Source organism: Mirounga angustirostris, unplaced genomic scaffold (genome assembly GCF_029215605.1).
Source record: "Mirounga angustirostris isolate CCGP_5_RB_7025 unplaced genomic scaffold, mMirAng1.0.hap1 SCAF_10, whole genome shotgun sequence".
NCBI lineage: Eukaryota > Metazoa > Chordata > Mammalia > Carnivora > Phocidae > Mirounga > Mirounga angustirostris.
This window is the reverse complement of record NW_026991718.1, coordinates 86448328-86460461: the sequence shown is the minus strand read 5'-3', so window position 1 is coordinate 86460461 and position 12134 is coordinate 86448328. Positions and strand designations below refer to the sequence as shown.

Here is a 12134-nt window from a genome sequence, read left to right as displayed (position 1 = left end):
ACCTTTTCTAAATTCCCTAACAAGTATTTTTATAGAACAGAAAGTTAGATTCCCAAGTTTAAGAAACACCAAACCTAAGATACAACACAATGCTAATATTTACACCGTTTCTGTGTAGTATTACTGTTTTTGAAATTATCAAAATATAAAACCAAAGTAAAAATACTTACCATCCAGTCAGCAATAATAAGAAAGTACAAAGAGCCTGTAGCTTACCTTCTTGGCCACTGAAAGACTGGAATCACTGTCATCTAAAATCTTTATTAGGTAGTCCCTGGCCTTTCTCAGGTAATTTTTGCACTCTTCTTGTTCTTCAGGAGAAAGGGCATCATTTTCAATGTCTTCTGCTTTTCTGTGAAAAATCTACACAAAGAATGCTTTTATGAAACAATTAGGTCTTTAAAATAAAAAAACTTTTAATTCACGTACAACATCTACTTACCAGTGCTAGATTCCAGTAAGAAACAACGTTTTTTATAGATTCAAAAGCAGTCATAGCATCTTCTATATTTCCATTAACTACATCCAATATAGCAAATGTTATGTGTGCTTCTTCCTCGTATTCACCAACTTCAGATGCCTAAACACATTTAGTAATTTTTAGTCCAACTGCCTCTCCCCAGAATATCAAACCCAAGTGATTTCCCAAAGATTTCACATGATCTAATTAACAGCTCAGTCTTCTTTTCTGCCATGTTTTGTGACAGCTAGTGGATTTTTAAAACAAGACAAGGGTCAAAGAGCCAGGCAATTGATATAAGCAGTTTATACTTCTATTTCTTTGTTTATAAACTGGAAATCCACATCTCCAGTTCATTCACAAAGGGATCCTCCATTACCTGAATGTCTGCACTATGAAAATGTTTAAACAGAGGGTCCGTAGGTTCAGGAATACTGCTCTTCTTTTTGATTGTCTTCAACATTGGCAAAACTTTTTTCCAATAATGAACACTTCTGCCTATGTATTCCCGTTGATCATAAAAAGAATTAAGACCGCTGCCCTAAAATAGAAAGTTAGAAGCACATAACCTAAGGAACATAAATAAAAGAATCTAAAAATTCCTTTATAAATGGTCTGAACTGGTTAAAATTTCAAATCAAGGCAAAACAGAATCTCAAAAGTCATAGACCTCACTTTCCAAATGTTGGAATAAACCACCACCTTAATACCAGTGATCATTCTAGACCCAACTTTTAAACACTTTCAATGATACTACCTAATGAGGCACTCCTGTTTTTTAAATGTTGCCGTTTAACACAGCCCAAACCTGCCACTCTGTAAGTGTCATAGTTTGGTCGCAGAGTTGAACATCCACACCTAACCTTGCCATAGAATAGACCTCAAATATTTATAAAGATCTATAATGCCCTTAACCTACAGGGCCTTCTGCTATTGACATGTAAAAAAAATTTGAGGCTGGATAATAATTATCATAACTTAGTTATTAAGTAATAACAATAGCTAATACTTATGTAACATTTACTATGCTAGGCACTATTCTAAATGCTTATATTAACTATTAACTATTTTGTGGCAAGATTAAAAAAAATACATTTCACCTGGCATAAAGCAAATAAGCTGATACTATTTGAACTACAAGGCTCAGTGAAAGTCTGATTTTTAAAAATTAGGTAATGTTCTTAAAAATTCCTACGCTTTAATGAACTCACCGTTTTCTGAAGGCATTTTGCCCAATGTACAAGCAGGGCAGGCTGAAGGCCATGTTTTTCCTGGCCCCTTAGCGTGTTTATGTCATTCTGAACTAGAAGTCGCAATTTTGCTGTGGTTCCAGGTCTAAAAAAAAGTTTAATAAAACTGATTTATAAACACACAATTCAAAACTTACATGTATGTTAATCATCACATGACAAACTCAATCTTCACATGAGAATTAGATACCTAGGCAGTAAGTTTTTAAATAGATTTTTAAGTTAAAAACTTAAAAGGCAATATGTTAAAGGAATGTTTTTATTTTACTACTTACACTGTTTTTCTGTGAATTAGATTACAAACTGCATCCCACCAAGATTTTTGTCTTTCTGTACAAAGCTGTTTACAAACAGGAAGTGGCAAGCATAATGGCTGATAGAAGCTATAGTGAGAACTACATTTCTCCTTTAATTGTAAGTGGCTGGTATATATTACTCCAAGTAGAAATACCTATTTAAAGAAAAATCAATTTAAGTTAGAAAAAAATTAAACAAAATTCAAAATATTTAACTTGTTAAAATCCTTGCTTACTTCAAGATCTAAAATACATATTGATTCGGGTGCATTTGTTTCAAGTCTTGAGGTTTCCTGGGGCAAATGATGAAACAGTTGTTTCAGCCATTTTCGAACTGCAGGTAAGGCAGACAACGAATTCCACTGTAAGCCAAGCCAGGTAAGGTGCTGAAGACTACCATTATGTGCTCGAATGGCACCTGAAATAAAGTACAAAAACTGGCTTGAGGTTTTGGAAATCTTGCTTGTGCCATCAGTTTTGCCAATTACTCACAATAAATGCATCTTAATTTTTTTTTTTTTTAAAGATTTTATTCATTTACTTGACAGAGAGAGAGGGAACACAAGCAGGGGGAGTGGGAGAGGGAGAAGCAGGCTTCCCGCTGAGCAGGGAGCCCAACGTGGGGCTCGATCCCAGGACGCCGGGATCATGACCTGAGCCGAAGGCAGACGCTTAACGACTGAGCCACCCAGGTGCCCCTAAATGCATCTTGATTTTATAATTGCTTTTCTGTATCAGAGCTGGGCAAGTTTTATGCTAAGCAAAGTCTCATGTTCTTACTAAAGGTAGTCACACTTCATGTTTAGGAATTTTAATACCAACAGTTATGATGAAAAGAGCTCCTTTCAAGTCCATCTAAGAAAAAAAAGGTATCACTAGAGCTCAATAAAACACTGTAGTGACAGAAGCCACCCAGTATGAAATCCTGAAACAATGGATTTTCCTTTCAGTAGAGAGTCATTAAAACAATGGGATACCACTACATTAATCCCTTGGGATAGTAAACAGATCTTTTCTTCCATAAGAAATTTAATACCGAAAAGGTTATGGGCTTTTGGAAGCATAGAGGTACAACCTTTATGGCAATATGGCAATTTGCAAGAGACTTAAAGGTGTTCATCAACTTTACTTCAGTAATTCTGGTTTTAGAAAACTCTATGGAAAAATCTGAACTAGAGCTACTTTATTTTTCACAGTGAAAAAACTGAAAACATCTCAGATGCCAAACAGCGAAAAGTGGCAAGTAAATTACGGCTAATTCACATAACAAATTATATTGCCAATAAAGTAGTTATTTCAGAAACCGATAAACAGGGAGAGAATTCATGAAAGAAGACAATCACATGTACAGTATAAACAACTATTTAGAGAAAAACATTCCACCACTACCATTACTAACCCCTCACACCATCCTACCCACCCCCACAAAAATACCTCAAAGGAATACAGGGAAATATTAAGTCATTATTTCTGGGTAATAAGATTATGAGATGATTTCTCTTTTTGCTTTTATTCTCCTAAAATAAAGATACAAAATGTTTACTTTAGAAGATACAACTTACCAACATCATATCTAGCCAAATCATCAGGCTCTGGTGCTTGTACATCAATGTTTCCAATATCATCATTACCAAGAAAAGATCTATCCTTAGATGACTGACTAGAAAACAGAGCATCATACAAAGCAGACTGCCCACTTTTATTGGCGAAGGATTCTACCACCTCTTTTAAAAAATCTTGCTTGTCACGACTTAAATTTAGCAGCATGTGTCCTGAAAAACAAATTATTTCCATCGTTTAAAAAACAGATTTTTACTCACATCTCTCAAGTTTCATTCATATACCCTAAGGAGAAAAAACATGATCAGCTCAGAGCTAACCCTCCAACCCAGCAACCACAACTGAACAAAAAGGGTGCTTATGCAAAAAATGAACACATACAACAGGTTTAACAGTTATCTTTATCTACGTGCTACAGTGAAAGGAAGGAGAAGACCAGAATATGTCTGAAAAATGCCAAAAGTACTTACGGTATTTACATTTTAGATGAAAAGTGTGTCATTTAAGTGGCCACAGGAGAGCAGAGCCAAGCTCAAATTCTCTAATATGATAGACTGATTTTTAAACCTAGCTGGGAAGAATCATCCTTGAAAAAGCTCTTAAAAAGTAATTATTTTCAGGCTGCACTTCCTAGAGATTGATTCCACAGGTTTGGGGTGAGGACTCTATTTTTAAAACACTCCTTTGGGGGCACCTGGGTGGCTCAGTCGTTAAGCATCTGCCTTCGGCTCAGGTCATGATCCCAGGGTCCTGGGATCAAGTCCCACGTCGGACTCCCTGCTCATTAGGTAGCCTGCTTCTCCCTCTCCCACTCCCCTTGCCTGTGTTCCCTCTCTCACTGTCTCTATCAAATAAATAAAAAAACTTGTGGCTCAGTCAGTTAAGCGACTGCCTTCGGCTCCGGTCATGATCCTGGAGTCCCGGGATCGAGTCCCACATCGGGCTCCCTGCTCAGCGGGGAGTCTGCTTCTCCCTCTCCCACTCCCCCCTCTTGTGCTCTTTCTCTCTCTCACTCTCTCTCTCAAATAAATAAATAAAATCTTTAAATATATATATATATATAAAATAAATAAAAAATCTTTAAAAAATAAATAAAAAATAAAATACTCCCTTGGATGAAGTTCTACATGCTAGAACATGGCTAAATCTTGAAAACACTATGGTAAGTAGAAGTGTCAGTCACAAAAGGAAAGACCACGTATCATGTAATTTAATTTATATAAGATGTCCAGAATAAGGAAATCAAAAGTGATAGAATATTAGTGGTTGCCTAAGATGAGGGTTTGGAGGAAAATGGGGAGTGACTGCTAATGGCTATGAGGTTTCATTAGGTGATGAAAATGTTCTAAAATTGATTGCAGTGATGGTTGCACAATTCTGTGAACACACTAAAAACCACTGAGTTGTACACTTATATAAATTATATGATGAACACTTATATAAATTATATGATGAATTATATATAATACGAATTTCATCTCAATTAAGCTGTTTAAGGAAAAAAAAAAAACGCTCTTTGGAATAATTCTGCTGGTCAGTCAGATCAGACTTAGCTCTCCGAAAATTTGCAGACAAGTTTAGGAACGTCCAGATCAAAGACATTAAAACACAGTTCATTTTACTGACACTACGCAAAAACATTTATGACAGCCTTGAAAAGGAAGACGAGAGACAAAAAAAATGCAGTCACTTCTTCAAGGACTGGAAGTCCACCTCCCACAAAAAAAACAAGCTGTGGGATAGAGGAGCAATATATGCTCTGACCAGTAGCCAAACTACAGACAAAGCTTAGAGTAACTTTAATACTACTACTTGCTCTATACAAAGTTCATTCAATTTTATATCAAAACTGTTTCTTAAAGCATTATGTTTCTTCGGTTCATTGCTTGATTCGCTAGCTACACAAACAATGAAGTTTCTGCCTCAGCAAAACCAGATTATATGCAACAGACCTTTAGGATCCATCTCAAATAGTCAAAACTGGGAATAAATTTACAAATTCCAAAAGCCTAACACTATGTAAGTATGTATCTTCCATCTTCTTTACTATGTTGTCAGTTTCATAAGAGATCCATGACTTCTTCATCTTTATATTCCCCATAGCAGTATCTTATAAGTTACTGATGCTAAATGGCTGGCAATCAGTTAATTATTCTTAGTTCAGGAAGTGCTTTAAAATATTGAGAAGGAGGCTCTAGCATAGATAAAGGAGGGGTCAAAGAGTTTCTCCATCCAGGAGCAAAAAGTATCAAACATCTGTTACCTTCTGGAGACATTTTTTCTAATTCTATTATCTCTTGCCCTCATCCAATATGGTAAAGAGAAATAAATGATTATGACAAATTATCTCCTAAAGGACAGAAGATTATCATAAGAAGTGCTCTAAAGAAATTTTCCTTTTTTCTTTTTAAAATAAAATTAAACATTACTATTACCTGATTGGCTCAGACGATCATAGGCCATCATTTCCACCAGATTTTGTCCAACTTCTCCTTTTATTAATTTAATCTTTGGTCTTGGAACCTGGTAATTTTAGAATCAAAAGTCTTAATTTAGTGATACACATATTTCCAATAGTAAGATGTTCCTTTCTACTACACTGTGCTTTTTTGATGACAAACAGCCAATGGTTAAACTGAGTTGGGATTGCAGTTTTCCAAGTGGAAAAAACTGGGAATCAAGAAATTTAGATAATATGTAAAAGGTGCCTGCCTACAAAAACTAACTTCTGAGAAATTACTTTCTAGTGCCATTCTCTAGACAGCCCATTTTCAAAGAGTATGGATAATGTGAGATACCACTGGGATAAAGTGGGACAGCCAAGAGTGCAAAAGGACTCCAAGCCATATCTTATGAAGAAGAACTGGAAAAATGATGAATAAATAGAATGGTGAAAGGAAAACACAATAGCTCAGCTCCCTTCAGATATTAAGAAAATTATCTCATAAAAAGAAGAGTTCAGTGTTTTAAATAGCACCAAAAAAAAAAAAAAACAAACAATAGGTAGCAGGCTGAAAAATGGTATTTTACTCCACATAAAGAAGCATAAAGACCCAAACTATCAAAAATGCAATAGGCTATCTTGAAAAGTAGTGAAAATTCATCACTGAAAATAGTCACAGGCAAGGGTCACTTACTGGAGATATCCTAAAAGTAATGCAGAGTTGGCTGGAATAACTGCTATTAAATTTCACTGACTTTCTTAATTGGTAGTGGGAGTGTAGTTTGGTACAACTTCTGGGAGGTTGGAAAATTGGCAAAAGCTCTAGATTATAAATGCACAGATACACTATGATTCTTCTTTCAAGAATTTATTTCACCCATAAATTTAAACATGTGAACTGTCACAAGTTATTCATTAAAGAATTATCTGAGGGGCGCCTGAGTGGCTCAGTCAGTTAAGCGTCTTAGGCTGAGGTCATACCAGGGTTCTGGGATCAAGCCCCATGTTAGGCTCCCTGCTCCACGGGGAGCCTGCTTCTCCCTCTCCCTCTGCCAACTCTCTCTGCTTGCTCTCTCTCTCTCTCAAATAAATAAAATCTTTAAAAAAAATTATTTGAGGTAGCATATCAAAAAAAGTAAAAGTAACCTAATGTCTTGGCTTTAGGAAACTCGTTAAAAAAACAAAAACAAAAAACTGTGGTATACCCATACACCGGAATGATATGAAACCATCAAAATAAATGAGGATACAATACTCATGCTATCCTTTCTATACTGACATGGAAATATCACCAACATTTATTTCATGAAAATAAGCAAAGGAAATACAATGTACAGAATGTTTCTATCTGGATCTTTTTAAGGGAAGTGGGAGTAGGACAGTGTGTGCTTATCTATTTGCTTGTATATGCATAATATTTACACTCCTTGAAGAACTCACAAGAAATTAGTATCATTAATTCCTCCAGGAAAGAGAAGTAAATGACTGAAAGAACAGAAGTAGGAAGGAGTTTTCACAGTATACCCTTACACACTAAAATTTTAAACCGTATGATACACTTTTTCAAAGACATTAATTTTTCAAAGGAAATATATTCCTTATGAATCTAAAAATTTCCGATTTTGAATTTTAGAAACATTAGTTTGACCTATGCTTTTATCCACATTTTCTAAACATGATGGCAAACTCTGTCTCTGAACATGCTGAAGAGCACACAAAGTGAGAAACAAAATGTGACATTATTTTTTATTTCAAACTGACCTCCATTCATAAAACTGGCCCCTTTTACAGCTCTCACTTGTGACTAGTTATAAATCCACTCAGTTGCATCATCCCAAGTCAACATTTCCTCATCAAAATTAAATGGTTTCAAGACAAACTTTAATGCCTAGCTAAAATGCAGATATACTAATACCACAGCATTCCCTTGATCAAGAGTCTGAAAATCCATTAAAGAAGCTGGCCTAACATGTTTTTTTAGGACCTCTATGCCAGTCCATGCTTCCCCTGTAAGCTTATAATCATTTGATAATTAAGCTTTACAAACACATGATAATATAAAATTCAACCATCGAAGAGGTTTCCATTATTTATCCATTCAATGGAAATGTGTGGTAAGTAAAAGAGAGAATGAGGTAGATGTCTATATGCTGAAACGGGACAATGGAAAAACAATGAAAAAAGCAAGATATTAGACAGCAGATAAAGCATACCTTCACTCAGGTAAAGAGTTTTTAAAAGTAAAGAAAGGGTGTTATTTTATGCTTGCATAAGCAGAAAAACTTCTAAATAGTCAAAAAAACTGGTAACAGTCACTGTTAGAAAAGATATGAGTGAATGGTAGAAAAGATATGAGTGAATGGTTTAAGAAAGAAATTTAGTTTTTACTCTATTAACTTTAAAAATCATATATATTTAAAAATATTTTATAGATTCCAATTTCCATTAAAAATAACTGTCACCTACTTGAAGATTCTTTAAAATATTAATCATAAGAACCTTTTAGTGCCTACATAAATTAGCAAACGTCATTAACTTCACAATTTTCACTAATACATATATTCTTCATGAACCTAATGCTTCTGCTGAGCAAATAGGAACACTTAACATTGTGAGCTGAGTATCAAATGTTTTAAAAAAGATCAATATAATATGAACTAGGAGGAGGAGCCTTCCCTAAAAGTAATTCTCTAGTGAATCTTTTCTTTCCCTCAAGCAAAAGACAGTTCTCTGAAACTACCAATAATTTTTATAAGCCAGGGTGTTGGCAGACTGTTTATTTCTTCTCATTTCAGAATTAACACAAGCTCACTAAAGAAAACATTAAAACTAAAAAAAAACATTGGGAAGGGATAATAGCCAGCATCTCAACATCTAAAAATAATCATTCACATTTTGGCATATTTCCTTCATGTCATGTTCTATGTATAAAGAATGGAACCATGTTTTCAAAGATAAATATATTATTATATGTTATATATATCATTAATGTTATATACATATTAACATATGTGTTTCAATTAACATATTGAAGTGCTTGTGGTAAATACATTCTTCTATCATAGCTTATGTAAACCATCTCCAAAAATTTACTTACTTAGGTTTTCATCCAAGTTATGCATGCACATCTTTTAAATCAAATTTTACCCATATTTGAGACCATTTCCTTATTACAGATTTCCAGAAATGGCAGAGTAAAAAGATCAAACTCTTCAAAGCAGTCTTCCAGTGAAGTCATAGCAATACAGACTGCCACCAACAATGCATCAACGTTATCTATTTCACCTCACCAATACTGTATATATCTTATTATTTTTCAGCTATCAAATTATTTCATTTTGATTTCAAGTCTACAGATTTATTTATATTTTTACTATTTATCAGGACACACCTCCACGTAAAATACAACAATCTCAGTGAAATGTCAACTGCACCCAAAACTAGAAAAAGCTTACCTGAAATGCTATGAGATAGCACAATGTAGCCAGCTCAGAGAGAGCTCGCCATTGCACTTCACTATGCTGACCCATTTTCAGAAGTAGAGAACCAGCATGCATGTAGAAATGTCCTTTTACTTCTAAGAAAGTAGTTGAGAGTTCATCATTTCCACCCACACAAGATTTCACAGACTGAAGAACACTATCAAAACTGCAATATTAAATTGTTAAACAGGTATTAAACCTATTGCATTGTGAATAATCATGGTTTCATGTGTTAATTAAAAATTAAATCAACAAAGGAATTTATTCCAAACTTCATCATCCACATTCAAACTAATAATCCTTATTCTCTATAAATTATGAATCTAGTGTTTATTTTTATTCCACATACTTCCTATACTTCAAGCTTAACGTCTAGAAGGTCTTATTCCAGTTATTTCCAGGCCTCCAATCACAAAAAAGATACAAATCAAATGACAAGATTACAGACTATAGAGAATTTTTCATAACTGACCAAAAACTGGAAAACTATTTTCTAGTTTCTTCTTGATCACATGGTTTCGTTATTTAATTCGAAGTTGGAATTTCTCAAATTAGACACATCATTTTCAAATTATAAGTAAATAACTGATAAGATATTAAGGTTATCAATAACATAATTGCTTTTCTTACTATATAGATAACTACAGGCCTAAATTGTATTCCTCACTATTATTTGTAAATGTACTAATTAGTGCTTTTAAATCTAAATGGTACTCAGAACTTCATTTTGTAAGAAAAGCAACATTTAATAGAAATGTGAAGCATGATTTCTATCTAAGTAGGTTTATAGGAGGTGAGTTCCAGGAACTCCTAGAGTTTCTCAAGACCCCTTCAGGGGATCCATGAAGTTTAAATTATTTTTATGGTACTACTAAAAAATTGTCTTTTCCACCCTCATTTGCTCATGTAACCAAAAATGTTTGCATATATAAGTCATACAAAAGAAAACATCCTAAATATTTTCTAAAATCATCTGAAAGTTAAAATGGTTCTGGGTGCTACCCTTACCCTACTATCTTTGGACACTAAGAAATTCTTCAAGAAAACTACCCTACCCCCTAACACCAGATGGGGAACAAGAATTACTTTTCAAACAAATGGACAGTCTAAACCAGGGATTGATAAATTATTTCTATAGGGCCACATACTAATCTGGCTGCAGACACACAGTGTCACAGCTGCTCAACTCCACCACTGTAGTATATGAGCAGCTATAGATAATACAAAACAAGAGGCACAGCTGTGTTCCAATGAAAGTGTATTTACAAAATCAGGCAGTGAGCCATATCTGGCCTACAAGCTCTAGTCAACCCCTGCTCTAAACTAACATTCTTATACAAATCCAAGTGATGTTTCTGTTCAATGAAATTTATCTTAATAAAGTGGAAGATATAGTCCTCGAAATCAAAATTTAGGAAAACAGAAAAATCGTACATTATGTTATCTTGTTTCTAAGCTAAAACATCAAGAGTTTTCTGAAATACTAGTGATGCTAACTACTTCTACTACAACACCTGACAGATGGAAGTCTATTTTGATTTTCACTCAAGATTATATTGTTTTTGAAATAAAGTATGAAATAGAACATTTTCAGGATTGACTTTATTAAGCATGCCAACATTGGAAACATAACTATAGTAATTTAATCAAGTCTGAATAACAGTTTTCTAAAAATCAAAGTCATACAAAACCAATTATAACATCCCCACAAAAGAAATAAGATTCCAAGTGGTTTATTGTATTAACTATTACCCCTGGGTACGTTACAGAAATAGCGATACAGTAAAGATGTTTACACCAATGAACTGAATCACTACAAAAAGAAAATCTATAATTGACACTGAAGCACTCTCCTTAAGTCAACATACCTTTCCAATAATTCTCTACTTTCTTGCACATCTCTAGTGGAGAGCGTAAGAAGCATAAGGTTAGCATAAGCCAGAAGTAAGTCTTTATGGGTAGTTTGCCAATTACTTTTATCAGACTCCAAACACTGTAAAGATGCCAGATATTCCTATTTTGTAGAAAAAACACTCAATTATAAAACTTTATCAAGCATTACCAAATTAGTTTTATGCCTATAAACTTTGCCCATCCCTATACTTCTAAAACTATATTGTTTACACCAGCCTACAAAAACACCAAAAATATATATATTAGTTTAATTTCTCTCTAATCTACCCATCATAAAACTGAAAACATCCTAGTAAAAAGTTCATTTCACAGTTGCTATACATAAATGAAAGAAACTTAAGTCTTAGAGAGCACTGCTTAAATACAAAGGGATGTATATTAATTGTCTATATAGAAGTGTAGAGACCCAAGAGTTTTTACCTACCTTAAGGGTCTGTACAACACATGAATTCCATTCTAAACTTGAACGCAGGGCTATGTTTTTCTCTGCCTCATGGCAGTGGCCCACAGCATCCTTCAATCTTTTATTTGAGCGATACAGTTCTACTAGTCGGATGTTCACATAGACATCATCAGGTCTTGCATAAAGTTCTGACTGAATCAAGTCAAAAAGTTTATTCCATCCATCTTCACCTTTGCAATCTAAAAGCTGTTCCTATTAAAAAAGCATCATTCATTTAGAGAAATACCAGTGCAAGTTTAAACACATCATGGTTCCTATGAGCACCA

The 12134-nt window shown here is 34.2% G+C and overlaps 1 protein-coding gene across 3 annotated transcripts in view; it reads right to left on the bottom strand.

The window, feature by feature from the left end:
* LOC123851472 (E3 SUMO-protein ligase RanBP2) overlaps positions 1-12134 on the bottom strand; it is an 81912-nt gene that overhangs the window by 33407 nt on the left and 36371 nt on the right. For all 3 annotated transcript variants that reach the window (XM_045885306.2, XM_045885307.2, XM_045885308.3), the window contains exons 5-15: positions 11830-12060; positions 11360-11505; positions 9465-9657; positions 6002-6089; positions 3569-3778; positions 2243-2424; positions 1986-2161; positions 1672-1795; positions 840-1001; positions 443-580; positions 217-363 (exon numbers count right to left, since the gene is read on the bottom strand). In XM_045885306.2, the coding sequence (XP_045741262.1) occupies positions 217-363; positions 443-580; positions 840-1001; positions 1672-1795; positions 1986-2161; positions 2243-2424; positions 3569-3778; positions 6002-6089; positions 9465-9657; positions 11360-11505; positions 11830-12060 (1797 nt within the window). The remainder of the gene's footprint in view (positions 1-216; positions 364-442; positions 581-839; positions 1002-1671; positions 1796-1985; positions 2162-2242; positions 2425-3568; positions 3779-6001; positions 6090-9464; positions 9658-11359; positions 11506-11829; positions 12061-12134) is intronic.